The sequence below is a fragment of the Heterodontus francisci genome, chromosome 3 (genome assembly GCF_036365525.1).
Source record: "Heterodontus francisci isolate sHetFra1 chromosome 3, sHetFra1.hap1, whole genome shotgun sequence".
NCBI lineage: Eukaryota > Metazoa > Chordata > Chondrichthyes > Heterodontiformes > Heterodontidae > Heterodontus > Heterodontus francisci.
In genome coordinates this window covers 35,286,111-35,309,427 of record NC_090373.1, presented here as the reverse complement: position 1 = coordinate 35,309,427, position 23,317 = coordinate 35,286,111, and the positions used below count along the sequence as shown (strand labels likewise).

General features: G+C 44.7%; 1 protein-coding gene across 1 annotated transcript in view; it reads right to left on the bottom strand.

Moving 5' to 3' along the window:
* Positions 1-22,809, bottom strand: part of hmgcll1 (3-hydroxymethyl-3-methylglutaryl-CoA lyase like 1) — a 260,435-nt gene extending 237,626 nt beyond the window's left edge. Inside the window, exons 1-3 of the mRNA XM_068017323.1 lie at positions 22,711-22,809; positions 13,409-13,486; positions 11,059-11,166 (exon numbers count right to left, since the gene is read on the bottom strand). Coding sequence (XP_067873424.1) covers positions 11,059-11,166; positions 13,409-13,486; positions 22,711-22,809 — 285 coding nt within the window. The remainder of the gene's footprint in view (positions 1-11,058; positions 11,167-13,408; positions 13,487-22,710) is intronic.
* Positions 22,810-23,317: the final 508 nt, after the last annotated feature.

The following is a 23,317-nucleotide window of genomic DNA, read 5'->3' as shown; positions in this document are numbered from 1 at the left end:
TCGCCCATCGCATAATGTCCCGTATGGGACGGCTGCCATGTTCCACACCCGCCACCGGCCCTGGCCTTAGAGAGGGTCCAGCATGGTAAATGGGATGAGGGATTTTGGTTATGAGGCAAAGCTGAGATTCATCTCCTCAGAGCAGAGGTATTTAAGTCGAGTTTTAAAGAGGTGTTAGAAATTATGATGGATTTTGACAGGAGAAACAGTTTTCAGTGGTGGGTGGGTTGGTAACCAGAAGACACAGATCGAAGGTCACTGGGAAAAGAACCAAAGGGGAGACGAGGGGCAATTTTGTTACACAGCAGGTTTGTTATGATCTGGAAGGCGCTGCCTGAATGGGTGGTGTAGCAGATTCAAATGTAACTTTCAAAGGGAAATTGGATAAATACTCGAATTGCAACAATCTGCAGGGCTTTGGGGAAAGAGCAGGGAAGTGGTAGTAATTCGATAGCTCTTTTACCACAGGCACAATGGGTCAAAAGAGCCTCCTACTGTGTTGTAAGATTCTTTAATTCATTGGGAAGTCTCTCTTGAGACTGTTTCTCATCTGGGGAGTTTCCATGCAACATGTACCAGGAAGTTTCTGTGTTGTGTGGGATGCATACAGAGGTTCTTGAAGCTGCCACTCCAGGATGCCCTGCACGATAGAAAGGCCTTCGCCGACACTGACAGCAAAGATGTTTGGCAGTCCGAAAGATGCTGGTTGCACCTTCACAGGCAGCTTTCCCAATTGAAGACAACAATGTTGGGCCACCTGCCTAATCATCAGTGGCCTCCAGGTAAGTCCTCAGAAGGGATGGCAATCAGACTCCTGGGGCATGAGGGCAACATTCCTGCTCCTTCAACCCACAGGAACATTTATTTCTTATTTTCCACTTACCTGTTGTTGGCACCCAGAGGTGAAAGAATCCTAAGTGCCAACGCCTGCCCTGCACACCGGCAACACATTTTGACAAAGGGGTCATCAACAAGCATTAAGCCCCTAATTTACATATTCAATGGGCCTAATCCCTGCTTTTGGTCTCTTCCTGGGACACTTTAAAATCGGGCAGTCAAATTTAGCAGTGCGAGCAACACCTGTGCAGATTGGGCAGGCTGGTAAATTGGTAAGGTTTACAGCTTAAAAATGGGTGAAAGGCATGCCAATTTCTACCCCAGTTTCTTTTCTAAGGTGATGCCAAGTGCTGTAATCCAATTGCCCTTGCATTAGAAAAACAAACATTTCTGTCAACAACAGTAGGCTGAATTTTATTAGCGTGTCGCACATCGCGACGGCGCGCTTTGAAGTCGGCGGCCTTCAGAAACGGAAGCCCCCACGATGGCACCAGCACCATTTTTAAAGGGCTTCAAGCCCTTAGTAAAAATTTGAATTTTTAAAGAGAAACTATTGTTCATTTTAAAAAAAATTAAAAGCTGGAAGCCCTTTGGTTTTCTTACAGGCCAATACGACAAAAATTAACTTTATTCCCACCCCAATCTTTCCCCCACCAACTTGGTCACATTTGCCCTGCAACCCCTTCCCACCATCCCCACAGGCACCCCTAATATCGGTGTGGGACAGCCGCCGGGACAAGCTAAGTTGATTTGCATCTTTTTTTAATTAATTTTAATCTTTAAATGAAGGCCCTGCTGCCTGGTGGGTTCTACTGAACCTCAATAAAGCTCTGGTTAGGCCCCAACTGGAGTATTGCATCCAGTTCTGGTCCCCACATTTCAGGAAGGATGGGAGGGTCCTTGAGAGGGTGCAGAGGAGATTTACCAGAATGGTTCCCAGGAATGGAGGATTTTAATTGCAAGGTTAGGTTGGAAAAGCTGGGTTTGTTCTCCTTCGAACAAAGAAGATTGAGTGGCGATTTAGTAGAAATGTACAAGATTATGACAGGCTTAGATAAGTTAGACAAAGAAAAACTATTCCCATTAACAAATGGTACAAGGACTAGGGGACACAGATTGAAAGTTTTGAACAAAAGAAACAGGGGGAATATGAGGAAGAACTATTTTACACAGCGGGTGGTAATGACCTGGAACTCGCTGCCCACACGGGTGGTGGAAACAGAGATGATCAACGACTTCAAGAGGAGGTTGGATGGCCACCTGAGAGAAATAGACTTGCAGGGCTAGGGGATCGAGCCGGGGAATGGGACTGACAGCATCGCTCCATGGAGAGCTGGCATGGACTCAATGGGCCAAATGATCTTCTGTGCCGTAAATGACTCTATGACCTCACCTCCCCAACAATTTCCTCTTGCATCTCTACCTGGATATCACTGACCACCACCTCTTCATGTAGCAAATGCCAACAAGGTGGGATTGTGGGGACCGGGGGCGGGAGGAGAGATGGGGGCAATGGGACCACAGTCACCAGCCCATGTTCCTCCTATTCATCCCAGTTATCATTGTTTTCTGGGGCCACCATGTGGAATATTGTGGTCGGCCTTGGGTAGCAGTAGTAGTGGTCTCGAGGTCAGAGTTGAGGAGAGACCCTCCGTAGAGGCCCGCACTAATTCCCCTGTGTAAGCCTCAGTGTCTGCTCTTGATCTTCGGTGCTCTTCCACTTTTTTCACATGCTCCGCCATCTCTTCTGAAGCTGCAGTGGTGGAGCATCTGTGGCACCACTGGCATTTTGCAGCCGGGCAATGGGAGAACCCGCTGTGTATGCTCAATGACCTGGCTCCAAGAAATAGGTTAGTGTGAATCCCGTCTTATCACTGCTCTGCCATAAAGAGGAGAATCCAGCCCTTGTCATTGCAATAAATATGAGCTTTCTAGAAATTATGACATCTTTCCAAATTTAATAATTGGCATCATTCAGAATGGGTTGAAGAAGCATTCATAAGGGTTCCTGGAAAATGCTTTAAAAAATATTGTCATGAAGACCCCCACCTGCCAAGAATGAGGCATATTAATTTCATCGTATGAACATTAATTTTAAACTGTTACTGGAGTGAAGAAATTACTTGTTTTACACGAGCTCGCCTGGCACTTGGCTGGAGGACATTTGCATACTACAAGCCAGTGCTTGGAGGGACAAAAGAATTGCTCACTGATTCAATTAACAGAGATTGGGCTGGGCAATTGTGATCCACATCTTGTTGGGGTGGGAGACAGCACTACAACCCCCACCAAGAGCTTTGAAATCCACAAACGCAGGAGTGGTTAAGCATGTCTAACTGGCTGGTTCAGGCTTTTTGAACTTTGACAGTTGGGCAGGACAGTTTGAAGACAGACTGCAGATTGCAACTGAACCTGGAACAAGAGAGCTTCTCTCCTGGCTGACTCTCTCTCGCTTTCTCACAAGCCTCCAGACCCACTGAAGTCGCATATACCTCAAGAGAGAAAAGACTCGTACATCAAAACAAACTAAAGCGTGCACTGGGCCCCAATGAACAGCAAGACTTACCTGCAACCAAAGACCCAACATTGAATTTTAAGGATCATAAATAACTACCAGATATATCCTCAAACTTTTCCCCTTTACTCCTTCTACTTTTTCTGTCTCTATCCGCATGTGTGTTTATCGCGTATGCATGCTAGCGTGGTCACGTTGTGTATTCGCAGTTGTTAACCGAATTAGAGTTTAAGATTACTAAACTTCCACCTTTCTTGTTTAAATCTAAGAAAACCTGTCTGTCCGATTTTTTTGCCTTACAATTGGAAAGCAGTGAACAAGGATTCACTGAGGGGGAGTTAAAAACAAGGTGTTTCTAAAATTAAATCAAGTTACCATTAAACCGTAAGGCTGAGGGGGAACCCCTGGACCCCTGTCTCACCTGGTCATAACAAAAAGTTTGGGGCTAGCATCCAGGATTTGACCCACGGACAAACGAGAAATTGGAACTGGGAAGCCAAATTGATCCCAATCAAAAAGAGAAAAGATTTCAATACAGGTTTTCTTGTGGTTGTGTGCTAGAATACTAACATGTCTGCGACTGAAGCTAGTAGCTTCCCAAGCCAGGGTGAAGTAACTTGGGATAAGTAAAAAGCAATGTCGATGGAGGACTTGAGGAAAAGGCTGAGCAGTGTGGGATCACAGTACGTGGCAAGGCTAGGAAGTCTGAACTCCTAAGACTAGTGGCCAACCATTTTTCCCTTGAATCTGAAGAAGCAGAACAGTGTTAGAAATAGACTCCGACAGGGGTCTATTAGCTCAGCTATGAAAATCTCAGAGAAGTAAACCTTTCCGAATCACCCCCACAAATCCGAAAAGGGCAAAGGGTCGGAAGGTAATAGAAGCCCAAGCAGTCCTGGGAGGGAAGGAAAAGAAGGAGGCACAGGGTACCCTCCTCCAGCCAAAAAGGAAGGTGCTGTAAGTAGGAGTGAGACCTGGAGACCGATTTGCTTCCATTGTAATAAAGTAGGGCATTTAAAAGCTGACTGCTGGAAACTAAAGGAAAAATCTGTAGGGTTAATCTGGGCACACCCGCTCAGTGACAGAAAAGGGACCCTGATGGAAAACACAGCGGAACAAGCTGTGGCTTTAATTGCAGTAAGAGTTAGATCCAGGAAGCTTACCGCTACAAGTACAGGAAAATTTAATAGGATTCCTGAAGGTTGTCAGGATTTTGTGTCTGAAGGGAGAGTAACCCCAGACCCCTCGAGTGGGGCAAGCAAGACCATAGTAATTCTCAAGGATACAGGGGCCACTAGATCCCTTTTACTGGGAAAAGGCCTGACCTTTCCCCCAGAGAGTGCAGTAAACACCAGAATGGTGGTGAATGGCATTGGAGGGCAGTGTATGCATGTACCTTTACACCAGGTGCACTTGGAGTGCAACCCAGTTTCGGGACAGGTGTCTGTGGACATTGTCCCTAGTTTAACTGTGGACGGGGTTGACCTACTCCTAGGTAATGATCTGCTGGGGACGAGGGTGGTAGCTTCCTCAGCAGAGAAAGAGAGACCGCAGGAGGTCAGAGAAACAGGGCAGTGGCAGGAGACAGTCCCCTGCAGTGTTCCTGAATGTGTAGTGAATCAGGCCATGATCACATCAACTCCCCCAGAGGAGACTGAATTGGCACTGCAGACAGATGACCATGAGGTCTGGCTGTCTGAGACTTTGTTTGGAAAGTTAGAAGACACAGGGAATGAGTTAAATGGATTTTCCCTCGCTGAGGCTCAGTGAGCTAACCCAGTATTGAGAGAGTTAGCACAGGCTGCCCAGTCTGAAGTTGAAGAAAGGGAGTCCCTGACTACTACTATTTAAAGAATGAGGTACTGATGGGGAAGTGGAGTTCTCCAGACAGACCTGAGGGCAAGGAGTGGACAGTGGTTCACCAGTTCATGGTGCCACAGAGGTACTGGAGAGAAATATTAAGAATGGCCCATGAGATTATAATGGCTGTACATGTCGGTATGCAAAAACCAAACCCCGCATAAGACAGCAGTCTGACTGGCCAAAACTCCACAAAGACGTGATGGAGTCCTGTAGGATTTTCCACATGTGCCAGGATGAGGGGAAACCCCAACCTACAGTGAAATCTGCACCCCTAAGTCCTGTATCAGTGTTTGGAGGACACTCCAGCAGAGGGCTGGTGAACTGTAAGGGACGCCTGCCGAGAACAAAAGGGGTCAGACAGGCACAAGGCTTGCAAATGGTTAGAAAAGGGGGAAAACGGACCAAGAGGGCAGGTTAAAGGAAGTCCAGGAGGAATCCCAAATGAAAACCCTTACTGTCCGGTCAGCCAACCCCAAAACATTTGAAAAGTTAGCTCCACATCCTCCTGTGTAAATGCAGACACTAGAAGCACCCCACCAGAGTGGCTAACAGCATTTACAGGAACCTGCAGAGACAAAGAAAGTCCTCAAGAGGGCAGAGAAACCGTCAGGGTGATGCCTCACCTAGTCGAAGTGCTGCAGGGGAGTGCAGTAGAATCTGGGCAAATACCTGCAAGCAGGAATGTCCCAGTGGACAAAGGGAAGATTAGCAAAGAATCCACCCCACATTCAGTAAAAAAGGGAGCCAGCAATCCCCTAAGGTGAAAAGCCCTTGCTTGACTCATCAAAGCACTGAAATAGAGTTCAGAGTGGAACTGCCCACTGCCACCACCCCTAAGCAGAACTCCAACCTAGGGCTAATTAAATCTAACCCTCCCCGTGCAGATCTCAACAAGAACAAAGACACCTGAGACAGTCATGGAAATGTGCAAACTGGCAAAATGTACAACTAATATATTCAGTACAGATTGGTTTATGTACTGTTGATGATAATGGACTAAACTACAAACATGAGGAGTGATGAGAAGTTTTCAGCAAGTGCTGTTTGGAGCTTGCAGGCCTGCAGCTCCTGATTTCCCATTCATCAGGTTTAATAGACAAAAAATCAAGGTCTACAGGCTCTCATTTCCTGATTGTGGTTACCTGTGAGTGCTGTTCCACACCAGGAATGCTTGATTTGGGAATCATGCCGATAATCTAACTTTTAAAGATGTTAGAGTAACACTTGGCAGTTGTTATTGTTCAAAATATGAGGAATGTACTTATGTTACAGTGTACTGGAACTACAAAATGCTGCATCACGGAGTGACAGAACACAAACAATACTTTATGATTTATTACAGGATAGTAAGTTTTAGTCTCAACTGTGCTGCTGTGGGAGGTTCAGATCAAAAGGCCCAAAAAATAAATTGCCATTTATCTGGTGTACAGTTTTGGCTCTATCCTATTCTCTCAGCCAAGGAAGGTCATTGACAATTAGGTGATACACTAGAATATTCTGTATTAGCTCAATAACCGTAGACAAAAAGTTTCAGGTAGCCAGAATTACTGTAAATAGGACAGCTAATTTCATTATTTTTTTATGTATGACCCACAACTAGGATTAATGTTTATCATACATTTGCGGGTATATGAATGACTGTATATTTGTATATATTATTCGGCAAATCAGAGGCACTGCAAAATTATTTTCATATATTTTAGCTCTTACATGAATACTTTCAGCATGCATAATGACAATATTACGGCACACAAGTGATGTAATTTTATTGAGGTATATGTTTTGAAAGCCATGATTGAATCAGCCTCCACCATACTCTCAAGCAGTGCATCCAGATTCTAGCCATTCGCTGCATAAAAGAAATTTTTCCTCATGCCACCTCTGACTCTTTTGCCAATCACTATAAATCAGTGCCCTCTAGTTCTCGACTCTTCTGCCTAAGGGAACAGTCTCTCCCTATCTACCCTGTCCAGTCCCTCATGATTTTGAACACCTCTCCTCTCAACCTTCTCTTTAAGGAAAATAACCCCAACTTCTCCAATCTAGCCATGTAACGGAAATCCCTCATACCTGGAACCATTGTTGTAAATGGTTCGGCATCCTCTCCAATGCCTTTGCGTCCTTCCTCTTGTGTGGTGCCCAGAATTGGAGACTGAACCTGTGTTTTATAAAGATTCACTATAACGTCCTTGTTTTTGTACTCTCTGCCTCTAGTTATAAAGCCCAGGATCCTGTATGGCTTATTAACCACTTTCTAAACCTGCCCTGCCACTTTCAATGATTTTTGCACATATACCCCAGGTTCCTCTGCTCTGTTCTCTCTGCTTGCCTCTCCTCCCCTTTAGACTTGTATCCTTTATTTTATATTGCCTTTCTAATACCTCCTCTTTATCAATTTTTATCCCATCCAGTATCCCACCTACCTCCTCTTTCACTACAACTTTGGAAGCATCTTCTTTCTTGGTAGAGACAGATGCAAAATATTCACTTAGTACCTCAGTCATGCCCTCTGCCTTCATGCATAACTCCCCTTTTTGGTCCCTAATCGGCCCTACTCCTTCTTTTACCACCTTTTACTATTTATATGCCAACAAAAGACTTTTCGATTCCCTTGTATGTTGTCTGCCAATCTCTTCGTATACTCTCTCTTTGCTACTCTTATTTCTTTTTCATTCCCCTCTGAACTTTTTATATTCAGCCTGGTTCTCACTTGTATTATCAACCTGACATCTGTTATATGCACCCTTTTTCGTTTCATCTTACTCTCCATCTCTTTCATCATTGAGGAAGTTCTGACTTTGTTTTTCTTATGTTTCCCCCTCGTGGAAATGTACCTTGACTGTACCCAAACTATCACCTCCTTAAAGGGAGTCCATTGTTCCACCACAGTTTTGCCTGACAATCTTTGATTCCATGTTACCTGGGCCAGATCTGTTCTCACACCATTGAAATTGGCCCTCCCCCAATTAATTATTTTTACTCTGGATTGCTCCTTGTCCTTTTCCATAGCTAACTTAAACCTTATGATACTATGATCACTGTCCCCTAATAACACTTGATCCACTTGACCTATCTCATCCCCCAGAACCAGATCCAGAAATGTCTCCTTCCTCATTGGGCTGCAAACATACTGATCTAGAAAATGATCCTGAACACATTCGAGAAACTCTTTCTCCTCTCTGCCCTTTATACTATTACTATGCCAGTCTATATTAGGGTAATTAAAGTCCCCCATGATAACTACTCTATAGTAGAAAGAGGGATGAGGTCCTGCAGGCAGATTTTAGGGAGTTAGGAAGGAAACTAGTAAACAGGACCTCAAAGATCGTAATCTCCTGGTTACTCCCTGTGCCACGTACTAGTGAGTATAGAAATAGGAGGATAGAGCAGGTGAATGTGTGGCTGGACAGATCGTGCAGGAGGGAGGGCTTTAGATTGCTGGATTTTGGGATTGGTTCTGGATGAGTTGGGACCTGTACAGGCCAGACAGTTGGCACCTGAACAGAGCTGAGGCCAGTGTCTCAACTACCTCCTCTTTCACTATGACTTTGGTAGCAACTTCTTTCTTGGTAGAGACAGATGCAAAGAAGTCATTTAGTACCTCAGTCATGCCCTCTGCCTCCATGTGTATAACCCCTTTTGGGTCCCTAATCAGCTCTACTCCTTCTTTTACCACCTTTTACTATTTATATGTCTGCACCTCTCTGTAATTTCCTTACAAAATTGTTCCTCTGTATCCTTCCCACTAGTTGGTGCCCTATAGAATACACCCTGTAATGTAATGGTACCTCTATTCTTAGCTCTAATCAAATAGATTCTGTCCTTGACCCCTCAAGGACATCCTCTCTCTCCAGCACTGTAATACTATACTTAAACAATACTGCCAACCTTTCTTTCCTTCCCTATCTTTCCTGAACGCCTTGTATCCAGGAATATTTAGTACCCAGTCATGCCCTTTTTTGAGCCAAGTCTCCATTACTGCCACAACATCATATTCCCATGTGGCTATGTGTGGCATCAGCTCAACCTTATTTACCACACCTGGTGCATTCACATCCATGCACAGTAAATTCAATTTAGGCCTTAATGCATTCCCTCTTACCATGACTCCTCCCAACACCTGACTATTTCTTACTCTAGGGCTACCTGTCTCAATTCTTTGTGCACCTTTTTTTCCTCTGTAATGTTACCTCCCGGTTCCCATCTCACTGCCAAGTTAGTTTAAACCCTCCTCAATAGCATCAGCAAACCGCCCCAGAAGGACATTGGCCCCAGCATTGTTCAGATGCAACCATCCGGCCTGCACAGGTCCCAACTCCTCCAGAACCAATCCCAATATCCCAGCAATCTAAAGCCCTCCCTACTGCACCATCTGTCCAGCCACACATTCATCTGCACTATTCTATTTCTATACTCACTAGTACATGGCACAGGGAGTAATCAGGAGATTACAACCTTTGAGGTCCTGTTTACTAGTTTCCTTCCTAATTCCCTAAAATCTGCCTGCAGGACCTCATCCCTCTTTCAACCTATATTGTTGGTACCGGTATGAACCACAACTGTTGGTTGTTCACCCTCCCCACTCAGTGACATCTTTGACCCTGGCACCAGGGAGGCAACATACCATCCTGGATTCATGTCTGCAGCCACAGAAACATAAGTCTGTTCCCCTAACTATAGAATCCCCTATCACTATTGCTTTCCCAATCTTCCTCCTGCCTCCCCTGTACAGCTGAGCAAGTCGTGATGCTGTGGACGTGGCTCTGGCTGCATTCCCCAGAACTGAATACTGGCTGGAGAGCAAGATGCACTCTGGGAACTTCTGCATTACTGGTTGGTCATCCTTGGCTGCATGGCGGTCATCTATTCCCTCTCTACCTGCATACCCTTATGCTGTGGGGTGACTACATCCAGAAATGTGCTATCCACAAAACTCCCAACCTTGCAGATGTACCACAGTGATGTGAACTGCTGCTCTAGTCCCAAAATCCAGAGCGCAAGCTGATGACACTTCCTGCACATGTGGTTGTCCAGGACACAAGAAGCATCCTGGAATTCTCGCATGCTACAGGATATGGATTCCATGAGACTGAGGATCCCTGCCATGCCTCTAATTATGAGAGTAACTAAACATAACAGAAATAAACTAAAGGCTTTTGAAAGGTTAAAAAGAAAAAAACTCACCAGTCAGCGCTTTCAGTTATTTTTAACTTTGCTCCCTGACACTCATGCTCACTCCGCTCTGCTCTTCTGTTCCCGAACTCCTTCAGCTACACAATCCTCACCTTGGTGCTCTCCAAACAACCAATCACCTACCTTCTGTCCTGTGACGCCACTCCTTGATTTTGCTTTGTTGATTTGCTCTCTCTGTTTTCTGCTGACTCCCTCAGGCTCACTTTTATCTGTGGCTCTCTGCACTTTTTTCCCCCTCAGGTTCACCTTCTCTGACTCCTGCTGGCTCCCTGCTTTTATATGTGGGTGGCTGGCACTGTTTCCCCGAGTCTCTCTCTTTCTCTCTCTCTCTCTCTGTCACCAGCTGACTCCCTGCTAACACTTTTATCTGTTGGTCTCTGGCACTGTTTCCTCTCAAGCCCGTTGTCTCTCCGCCAATCTTTTGATGCTAGTTTGCCTGGGCTTGATCCATTCTCACACCATTTTTTTTGAAATAGTTCTGCTTTCAACAATTTTAACACATAATCTTAGGGCCTTGACCACTGTCAACCTCAGCTTCAATGTGACAAAGTTACTTTTGGCTCTTGAAACTTCCCCCATCTGTAGAAATCCAACCATTTACGTAAACAACTTACCAATTATTACACAGTTAAATTAATGTTTTCACATACCTGGGGCACCCATTTTGGAGATACAAAACTGGTGGCTTCGATGACAGATAATCCTGTTTCTGACAGAAGGTTGATCAACTTAATTTTTACTTCTGTTGGTACAATCACCTGTAAACAATTCATTCAAATATAATAAAATACCAATATTCATCAAATGTTCATTTACTGTGATTCCACAAATGATGGTGTGCTGCTCTTGGAAAATGTATTAGAAAGGACACCAAAAAGAGGCTAAGTGCTTCCCAAATGGAAACATTGGTAAAGAGGACACTATTTTTTGACACCCGTGCCATCAGCAGGGTCTTGCACATGGTGTGGTAGCATATTAGAAAATTTCACATGCACTGCTTATGTTTTTTCAACCAAACGGGCCTGTTTTTCTTTACTAGCTATCTCACAGGACGCAGGGTCTCAATTTTTTTCATACAGTGTCATTAAACTACTTAATTATGTGGACATGATGTTCCCTCAGCACTGCCACACCTGAGATTGGCTTAAGTAGCACAAACCAGGGATCAACCCTGGGTCCTCCTGGTCTGTATGGCTTATTATCACACTATGCAATGCACTTTACCATTCAGTCACCAGCAAACTGCTATAAACCACTCCTCCTATCTTGATAGGCTGAAAAAGTATTTACTCTAATGTCATCCTAGGCCCCCCACCTGCCAAGAATGAGGCACATTAATTTTGTCTTGAACATTGATTTTAAACTGTTACTGGAGTGAAGAAATAACTTGTTAAACAGATCAGCTGTGGCTGGAAAAGACATTTGCATATTAACAGACAGTGTTTGGAAGCTCAAAGCAGTCATTCCCTGTTCAACCCACAATGGACCTTTGATCACCAGATGTTGAAGATGGGGGAGCTCATATTCCAGGTTGACTGCTAAGATGGCCGAATATACAAATGGACATGGTCAAACCAGCTAGTCACATGACTAATCTGCTGGGCAACTTGAGTTTTTTGAATTTGTAAAACAGTTTGGACAGAAAGTCTGTTCCTTTTGGACTGAGATGATCTCTCTCCTGTCTGCTCCCATCTCTTTCTCACAAGCCTCTGTATCCACTGAAGACACATGAACCCCAAGAGAAAAAAGTCTCCTACAGCGAACAAGTTTTAAGAAAAATATTGGTCCCCGACGAAAAGTAAGATCTACCTAAAATCAAGGACTCTGCAGAGGGCTGGAAGAACCGTAACAAAAACTCTTCAGATATTGCCTCAAATTTTTCCACTTTATTTTTCTTCTCTTTTCTGTCTCTATTTGCATGTGTGTATTGCATATGCATGCTAGCGTGGGTGCGTTGTGTATCCGTGGACATTAACCGAATTAAAGTTTAAGTTTAATAAATTTCAACTTTTCTTCTTTAAACTTGAGAAGGCATGTTTGTGCTGGTTTCTTTGCCTTACAATTGGAAAGCAGTGAACAAGGATTCACCAAGCGGGAGCTAAAAACACGATGTTGAAAGTTAAACCCTGTTACAGTAAGACCAGGTGAGGGCTGAAAGGGAATCCTAGACCTCTTTCTCACCTGGTTGTAACACTAATAGTAAAATGGGCATTGCATGCTGGTAACATGTGAGATATTGGCTGTGGTCAAATTTCCACCATATACTCCACCCAGTTAATTATGTAATGCCTAATTGCAGAAGAGAAAAACTTCCCTGAAGTCTTTATTTTCCCTTTCTCACAGAATCTTTTGGGTGTTCACACCTAGCAGATAGACTGGGAGCTGAGATTAGCTGACTGGCTATCAGTAAGCATTTCAAAGAGTCCTAGAGTTATACAGCACAGAAACAGACCCTTCGGCCCATCGTGTCTGTGCCGACCATCAAGCACCTATCTATTCTAATTCCATTTTCCAGCACTTGGCCCGTAGCCTTGTATGCTATGGCATTTCAAGTGCTCATCTAAATACTTCTTAAATGTTGTGAGGGTTCCTGCCTCTACCACCTCTTCAGGCAGTGTGTTCCAGATTCCAATCACCCTCTGAATAAAATAAATGAATCTAAATAAAGTAAAAGGTCGATTGAACAGAGGAACAGGAGTAGGCCATTCAGCCCCTCCAGCCTGTTCTGCCAGTCAATCAAATCATGGCTGATTTGTATCTTAATTCTACCTACCTGTCTTGGTTCCAAATACTTAATGCCCTTACCTAATAAGAATCTATCAATCTCAGTTTTGGAATTATATAATTATAACTAGAAAACAAAAAATATGTAAAACACAAATTAGGAAAAGAATTATGCCAGAATATGAATAATTGTTTGCCTTGGTTATAAATTCACAAAGTAAGATAATTACACTCAAACTCACTGCATTCAATACTTTGTTGATGAAGTAAACATACCTTCTCATTCTGTAGACCATCCCTCGGTCCAACTTCAACTATCTTAACAAATTCAGGAAGGGCTGGTGTAGCATTGTTCTAGAGATTATGAAAAAATAAAAGTTGAAGCAAAAATAAACATTCCATCAAACAAAATGCTGTCCTTTTCTGGAATTCAGTGCATTCACAAAGCTTCAATTTTCCCCATGTATGTCAGCTGTGGCTCATTTGGTAGTACCCTTGCCTTTGACTCATAAAGCTGTGGGTACAAGTCCCATGACAGGACTTGAGCCCAAGAATCTAGACTGATGCTCCAGTGCAATGCTGGGCTGTCAGAGGTCACTTCGTTTGGACCTACGCACCGGAAACAACAAATGGCATCAGGGCAAACATGGGCAAGGAAACCTCCTGCTGATTACCACCTACTGCCCTCCCCACCCCCAGCTGATGAATCAGTGCTCCTCCATTTTGAACACCACTTGGAAGAAGCACTGAGGGTGGCAAGGGCACAGAATGTACTCTGGGTGGGAGACTTCATAACCCAATACCAAGAGTGGCTCAGTAGCACCATTACTGGATGAGTTCTGAAAGGCATAACTGCAAGACTGGGCCTGCGGCAGGTGCTGAGGGAACCAACAAGATGGAAAAAACCTACTTCACCTTACCCTCAACAATCTGCCTGTTGCAGATGCATCTGTGCACAATAGTTTTGGTAAGAATGACCACCGCACAATCCTTGTGAAGGCAAAGATCCGACTTCACACTGAGGTACCCTCATCGTGTTGTGTGGCACTATCGCCATGCTAAATAGGATAGATTCAGAACAGATCTAGTAGCTCAAAAGTGGGCATTAATGAGGTGCTGTGGGCCATCAGCAGCAGCAGAATTGTACTCAACCACAATCTGTAATCTCATGGCCTGGCATATCCCCCACTCTACCATTACCATTAAGACAGGGGATCAATCTGATTGAATGAAAAGCCTCACCAGGCATACCTAAAAATGAGGTGCCAAACTGGTGAAGCTAAAGCACAGGACAACATGAATGCTGAACAGTGGCAGCAGCATGTGATAGACAGAGCTAAACAATCCCACAACCTATGGATCAGATCAAAGCTCTGCAGACCTGTCACATCCAGTCATGAATTGTGGTGGACAATTAAACAACTAACTGGAGGAGCAGGCTACAAAAATATTCCCATCCTCAATGAGAGGGAGCCCAGCACATCGATGCAAAAGACAAGGCTGAAGCATTTGCACCCATCTTCAGCCAGAAATGCTGTGGATGATCCATTTCAGTCTCTTCCTGAGATCCCCAGCATCACAGATGCCAGTCTCCAGCCAATTCAATTCACTCCATGTGATATCAAGAAACGGCTGAAGGCACTGGATATAGCAAAGGCTATGGGCTCTGACAACATCCTGGCTGTAGTACTGAAAACCTGTGCTCCAGAACTAGCTGTGCCCCTAGCCAAACTGTTCCAGTACAGCTTCAACACTGGCAGCTCCCATACAATATGAAAAATCGCCTAGGTATGTCCTGTCCACAATAAGCAGGACAAATCCAATCTGCCTAATTATCATCCCATCATCTCGATCATCAGCAAAGTGATTGATGGGATCATTAACGGTGCTATCAAAAGGCACTTACACAGCAATAACCTGCTCACCAATGTTCAATTTGTGTTCTGCCAGAGTCACTCAGCCCCTGACCTCAATACAGCCTTGGTCCAAACATGGACAACAGAGCTGAATTCCAAGATGAGGTACGAGTGACTGCCCTTGACATCAAGGCAGCATTTGACCAAGTGTGGCATCAAGGAGCCCTGGCAAAATTGAAGTCAATGGGAATTGGGGGAAAACTCTCCACTGGTTAGAGTCATGCCTCGCACAAAGGAAGATGGTTGTGATTGTTGGAAGCCAAACATCTCAGCCCCAGGACATCCCCGCAGGAGTTCAACATCACCTTCTCAAGGACAATTAGGGATGGGCAACAAATGCTGGCCTTGCCAGTGTCACCTACATCCCATTTGCACCTCACAAAAAGATCATATAAATCCCTTGTTATGCAAGTCACAGAACGCTATTGATTCAATGACATACACATTTTATATGAATGTTTAGGGCAGATTTCCACAATAAGACTTCCAGGTTTAAATCAAAGCCACAGTATTCAAATGTAGTTATCTCCAATGGGCCATATCCTGCCTAGAATGACAGTTGTAGCTCCTTTCTGTCATGGAGAGTTCCCAGAACAGGAAGCTGAAGAAAAAGAAACCAAAAGGGAGGTGGATCATTGACCGAATCCTTTCAGTCAGTACAGAATATCAAAGTTTGCATCAGAGTATAATGTGCTCCATACCATTTGCATTTCTGGCTAAAGAAATTCAGTATGGAATTGGGAAGGCAGCAGAAACATTAACATGTGTTCCTTATGAATACATGAAAATGAGTTGTAATATTCACAACAAAATATTAAAGTGATAAAATAAAAGCAAAATACTGCAGATGCTGGAAATCTGAAACAAAAACAAGAAATGCTGGAATCACTCAGCAGGTCTGGCAGCATCTGTGGAAAGAGAAGCAGAGCGTTCCGAAGAAGGGTCACTGACCCGAAACGTTAACTCTGCCTCTCTTTCCACAGTTGCTGCCAGACCTGCTGAGTGATTCCAGCATTTCTTGTTTTTGTTTCAAAATATTAAAGTGAACTTGTGTGAAATTTTTAAACAAATTTGTATTGATGGGATCATCCCTGTAGATGATTTCTACCACATAAAACAGTGATCATTCAATAGTGATTATTTTTTTAAAAAACTTCTATCTGCATTTCAAAATAAGACATTTGCTAATCTATTAAATTCCCTGGGCCTGTTTTGCTCCTGTGGAAATAGTACCATTATTTAAAGTATTTTCTTATAACTATAGTTTCCCATTTCCCCAGAACCATTCCATCAGTACAATTGCATTTTTTTTATTTATTCATGGGATGTGGGCATCACTGGCTAGGCCGGCATTTATTGCCCATCACTAATTGCCCATGAGAAGGTGGAGGTGAGCTCCCTTCTTGAACCGCTGCAGTCCATCTGGTGTAGGTACACCCAGAGTGCTGTTAGGAAGGGAGTACCAGGTTTTTGATCCAGCGACAGTGAAGAAACGGCGATATAGTTCCAGGTCAGGATGGTGTGTGGCTTGGAGGGGATCTTGCAGGTGGTGGTGTTCCCATACATCTGCTACCCTTGGTCGCTGGTTTGAAGGTGCTGTCGAAGGAGGCGTGGCAAGTTGCAGCAGTACATCTTGTAGATGGTATGCACTGCAGCGACTGTGTGCCTGTGGTGCAGGGAGTGAATGTATAAGGTGCTGGATCGGACCCATCAAGCGAGTTGCTTTGTTCTAGATGATGTTGAGCTTGTTTATCAGCTTAATAACCATTCAGGTATTACTATGATGGGGCCACTCTAGCACATGGTTCTCTTCACTGTGCAATAGAAATGTGCCACCTATTCTAATTGAGCAGTTACAGTTAGCAGAACTGGCTGGCCTCCTGAGTGTACCCTGTTCCATTACTTTTTGCATAGCATTTCCCTTCTGTAATTAATATCATCAATCAAATATTTTACTTAGCCGAACAAAAATGTTTCATCCAATTTGTTCACATAAAATATAAGATCTAATGAGCAACTTAATTCCCAAAAAGTCTCCATCCAATCTCTAAAATAAAAGCAAAATACTGCAGATGCTGGAAATCTGAAATAAAAACAGAAATTGCTGGAAATACTCCGCAGGTCAGGCAGCATCTGCGGGGAGAGAAGTAGATTTAACATTTCAGGTCTTTGACCTTTCATCGGAAGTTCTCCGCTTCTCTCTCCACAGATGTTGCCTGACCTGCTGAGTATTTCCAGCACTTCCTGTTTTTATTCCATCCAAAACTCTATTTTTTTGATTTAGGGTAATTACAGAACCATCACCATCCCCACCCCACTCCCTGTCCACACATATACATGCACTTAACATTTTGAGAATATTTGTATTTCAATGAATGAAGTTGTCTTTTTAACCTTCTGTTTCTTGCTAATTCTTGATATGACATTGTCCTGGCATCATGAAGACCCCCACCTGCCATGAATGAGGCATATTAATTTCATCATATGAACACAGATTTTAAACTGTTGTTGGAGTGAAGAGATGACTTTAAAAAGATCAGCAATGTCTGGAAAAAATTTGCATACCAAGAGACAGTTGCCTATAGAGACACAATAGAACTGCTCCCTGCTCCAATTAACTCAAATTAATTTTGATCACCAGACATTGAATGTATAAGAAAGCCAGCATTCCAGGGTATCTGCTAAGATGGAGAATCCACAAACACAGGAGTTTGTTAAAAAAAAACTAGTCACATGACTAACCTGCTAGCCCAGGTTTTTGGTTTTGAACTGCTCACAGGACAGTTTGGGAGATTGCAACTGAACTTGGAAGAAGAGAGCCTCTCTCCTGGCTAGCTCTCTCTCTCTCTCTCTCTCATGAATCTCCAGATCCACTGAAGTCACTTAAACCTCAAGAGAGAAAAGACTCCTACATCGAAACAGGTTTTAAAGCGTGCACTGGGCCCCAACGAAACGGCAAGACTTACTGGCAATCAAAGACTCTACATTGAACTCAAAGGACCATAAATAAATCTCAGCTATTGCCTCAAACTTTTCCCCTTCATTCTTTCTACTTTTCTGTCTCTAACTGTATGTGTCCATCACATATGCGTGCTAGCGTGGCCACGTCACGTGTTCGTAATCATTAACCGAATTAGAGTTTAACATAGAACATAGAACATAGAACAGTACAGCACAGTACAGGTCCTTCGGCCCACGATGTTGTGCCGAACCTTTAACCTACTCTAAGATCTAAGTAACTACCTACCCTTAATTCTACTCTCATCCATGTACCTATCCAAGAGTCGCTTAAATGCCCCTAATGTATCTGCTTCTACTACCACCGCTGGCAGCGCATTCCACGCACCCACCACTCTCTGTGCACCCACCTACCTCTGACATCTCCCCGAAACCTTCCTCCAATCATCTTAAAATTATGCCCCCTGGTGATAGCCCTTTCCACCCTGGGAAAAAGTTTCTGACTATCCACTCTATCTATGCCTCTCATCATCTTGTACCCCTCTATCAAGTCACCTCTCATCCTTCTTCGCTCCAATGAGAAAAGCCCTAGCTCCCTCAATCTTTCTTCGTAAGACATGCCCTCCAGTCCAGGCAGCATCCTGGTAAATCTCCTCTGCACCCTCTCTAAAGCTTCCACATCCTTCCCATAATGAGGCGACCAGAACTGAACACAATATTCCAAGTGTGGTCGAACCAGGGCCTTATAGAGCTGCAGCATAACCTCGCGGCTCTTAAACTCAATCCCCCTGTTAATGAAAGCCAACACACCATACACCTTCTTAACAACCCGATCAACTTGGGTGGCAACTTTGAGCGATCTATGGACATGGACCCCAAGATCCCTCTGTTCCTCCACACTACGAAGAATCCTGTTTTTAAGCCTGTATTCTGCATTCAAATTCGACCTTCCAAAATGAATCACTTCACACTTTTCCAGGTTGAACTCCATCTGCCACTTCTCAGCCCAGCTTTGCATCCTGTCAATGTCCCGTTGCAACCTACAACAGCCTTCCACACTATCCACAACTCCAGCAACCTTTGTGTCATCGGCAAACTTGCTAACCCAGCCTTCCACTTCCTCATCCAAGTCATTTATAAAAATCACAAAGAGAAGAGGTCCCAGAACAGATCCTTGTGGAACACCACTGGTCACCGAGCTCCATGGTGAATACTTTCCATCTACTACCACCCTCTCTCTGACTTCTATGGGCCAGTAAATTTTGTATCCAGACAGCCAACTTTCTCTGTATCCCATGCCTCCTTACTTTCTGAATGAGCCTACCATGGGGAACCTTATCAAACGCCTTGCTAAAATCCATATACACCACATCCACTGCTCTTCCTTCATCAATGTGTTTTGTCACATCTTCAAAGAATTCAATAAGGCTTGTGAGGCATGACCTGCCCCTCACAAAGCCATGCTGACTGTTTCTAATCAAGCCATGCTTTTCCAAGTAATCATAAATCCTGTCTCTCAGAAACCTCTCCAATAATTTGCCCACTACCGACGTAAGACCGACTGGTCTATAATTCCCAGGGTTATCCCTATTCCCTTTCTTGAACAAGGGAACAACATTTGCCACCCTCCAATCATCTGGTACTACTCCAGTGGACAGTGAAGACGCAAAATTCATCGCCAAAGGCGCGGCAATCTCTTCCCTCGCTTCCCGTAATATCCTTGGGTATATCCCGTCTGGCCCCGGGGACTTATCTGTCCTCATATCATTCAAAATTTCCAGCACATCCTCCCTCTTAACCTCAACCTGTTCGAGCATCTCAGCCTGTTCCACGCTGTCTTCACAAATGACCAGGTTCCTCTCACTAGTGAATACTGAAGCAAAGTGTTCATTTAGGACCTCCCCTACCTCCTTTGACTCCAGGCACAAGTTCCCTCCACTATCCCTGATCGGCCCTACCCTCACTCTGGCCATCCTCTTGTTCCTCACATAAGTGTAGAACGCCTTGGGATTTTCCTTAATCCTACCCGCCAAGACTTTTTCATGTCCCCTTCTAGCTCTCCTAAGTCCATTCTTCAGTTCCTTCCTGGCTACCTTGTAACCCTCTAGAGCCCTGTCTGATCCTTGCTTCCTCAACCTTAAGTAAGCTTCCTTCTTCCTCTTGACTAGCTGTTCCACATCTCTTGTCATCCAAGGTTCCTTCACCCTACCATCCCTTCCTTGCCTCATCAGGACAAACCTATCCAGCAGTCGCAGCAAGTGCTCCCTAAACAACCTCCACATTTCTGTCGTGCATTTCCCTGAGAACATCTGTTCCCAATTTATGCTCCCCAGTTCCTGCGTAATAGCATTGTAATTCCCCCTCCCCCAATTAAATATTTTCCCATCCCGTCTGCTCCTGTCCCTCTCCATGACTATAGTAAAGGTCAGGGAGTTGTGATCACTATCACCGAAATGCTCTCCCACCGACAGATCTGCCACCTGGCCTGGTTCGTTGCCAAGCACCAACTCCAATATAGCCTCCCATCTAGTCGGCATATCTACATATTGAGTCAGGAAACCTTCCTGGACACACCTGACAAAAACTGCTCCATCCAAACTATTTGCACTAAGCAGGTTCCAATCAATAGTAGGGAAGTTGAAGTCACCCATGACAACAACCCTGTTACTTCTGCACCTTTCCAAAATCTGCCTCCCAATCTGTTCCTCCGTGTCTCTGCTGCTATTGGGGGGTCTATAGAAAACTCCCAACAAAGTGACTGCTCCTTTCCTGTTTCTGACTTCCACCCATAATGACTCAGTAGACAAACCCTCCTCGACGACCTCCCTTTCTGCAGCTGTGATACTATCCTTGATTAACAATGCCACTCCCCCACCTCTTTTACCTCCCTCCCTATTCCTTTTGAAACATCTAAACCCTGGAACATCCAACATCCATTCCCGCCCTTGTGATATCCACGTCTCCGTAATGGCCACAACATCGTAGCTCCAAGTACTGATCCATGCTCTAAGTTCATCACCCTTATTCCTGACACTTCTTGCGTTAAAATAGACACACTTCAACCCATCATACTGGCTGCAACTTTGCCCTGTCAACTGTCTAACCTTCCTCACAGACTCTCTGCACTCTGTATCTGCCTGTTCAACAGCTACCCCATCCACTGATCCGTGGCTCCGGTTCCCATCCCCCTGCCAAACTAGTTTAAACCCTCCCGAAGAGCTCTAGCAAACCTCCCGCCCAGGATATTGGTGCCCCTCCAGTTCAGATGCAACCCGTCCTTCTTGTACAGGTCCCACCTTCCCCAGAAGGTATCCCAATGATCCACATATCTGAATCCCTCCCTCCTACACCAGCTCTGTAGCCACGTGTTCAGTTGCACTCGCTCCCTATTTCTAGCCTCACTAGCACATGGCACCGGTAACAATCCTGAGATTACTACTCTGCTCGTCCTGCCTTTCAGCTTCCAACCTAACTCCCTATATTCGCTTTTCAGGTCCTCATCCCTTTTCCTAGCTATGTCATTGGTACGGATGTGTACCACGACCTCTGGCTGTTCTCCCTCCCCCTTAAGAATCCTGTAGACTCGATCCGAGACATCCCTGACCCTGGCACCCGGGAGGTAACATACCATCTGGGAGTCTCGTACGCGACCACAGAATCTCCTGTCTGTTCCTCTAACCATTGAATCTCCTATCACTATCGCTCTCCTATTCTCCCCCCTTCCCTTCTGAGCCACTGAGCCAGGCTCAGTGGCAGAGACCTGGCCACTGTGGCTTTCCTCTGGTCGGTCCCCCCCCACCCCCCATCCGTATCCAAAACGTTATACGTATTATTGAGAGGAACGGCCACACGGGATCCCTGCACTGTGCGCCTATTCCCTTTCCCTCCCCTGACGATCACCCAGCTACCTTTATCCTGTAACTTAGATGTCACTACTTCCCTATAACTGCTCTCTATCACCCCCTCAGACTCCTGAATGATCCAAAGTTCATCCAGCTCCAGCTCCAGCTCCAGTTCCCTAACGCGGTCTGCGAGGAGCTGGAGTTGGGTGCACTTCTCACAGGTGAAGTCAGCAGGGACACAAGTGGTGACCCTCACCTCCCACATCCTGCAAGAGGAGTATGCAACTGCCCTAGCTTCCATCCCCTCTGCTCTAAATTGATACAGAGATTTAAAAAAAAAGGAAAACCTTACCTTCCCAGCTGATAATTCGCTCGCACTATCGCTGCTTCAGAAAAAGCTGCTGCAACAAAAGGTAAGTTATTTTAAACTGCCCAAATATGCAGGTTTACTTACCCAGCAGTCCCCTGGTCCGCCGAAACAAAAGGTAATTTACTTTAAGCTGAAACTCACCTTCCCAGCTGATAACACGCTCGCACTATCTCTGCTTCAGAAAAAGCTGCTGCAACAAAAGGTCAAGGTTAATAAACTTCCACCTTTCTTGTTTGAATCTAAGAAAACCTGTCTGGTTGATTTATCTGCCTTACAATTGGAAAGTGGTGAACAAGGATTCACTGAGGGGCAGCTAAAAACATGGTGTTTTAAAAATTAAACCCCAAAGCAGGCTAAGGCTGAGAGGGAACCCCTAGACCCCTTTCTCACCTGGTCCTAATACTGGTTACACGAAGAGTTATTATCCGGGGAGTTAACTGGAGCTGCAGACTGGCTAACTGCGGGTAACAATGAATGATAGGAGCCTCCTACCTGCAGTCCTACTGGGAAGACAGTGTCCCCAATGGAGAGCCAGTCCATACTCAACCCGGACCTTAGGCATTCTTTGATGGTCGAGGGAACGTTTCCCATGGACGTACCTCTCCGCCCCCCCCAACACACACACACTCACACAATGGCCGAGTCAGACAGCCCGCCCCTTTATCGCCGGATAAACAATTCCAAAGAAGATATTGAAAACAAATATTATGTCCTGAAAAAAACGACAATAACTGCCTCAATAATGTGGCGTTGATGAACTACTGGTGCATCAGCATGCAAATAGCGCTGGCAATCTCCTGCTTTCTGCGCTCCAGTACAGATGCTGCACAAGCACCGCATCAGTGCACGCCCAGTCTGTCTGCATCCAGTCATCAGCTGGGAAACTCAGCCAGACATGGACGGTAACACATACACATTAGTTGTAGAAAATGCCCACCAGCTTCCATGCAATGAATGTAATATTTACCAAGGCAGGGGATTATATAACAAAAAACATTTTTGATTTATGCCTAAGTCTACTTAATTGCCTTTCTTGTGTCATAGGGTTTTGGGTTCAAGTCCAGCTGCAGGACTTGAGCACAAAAACAAGGCTGACGCT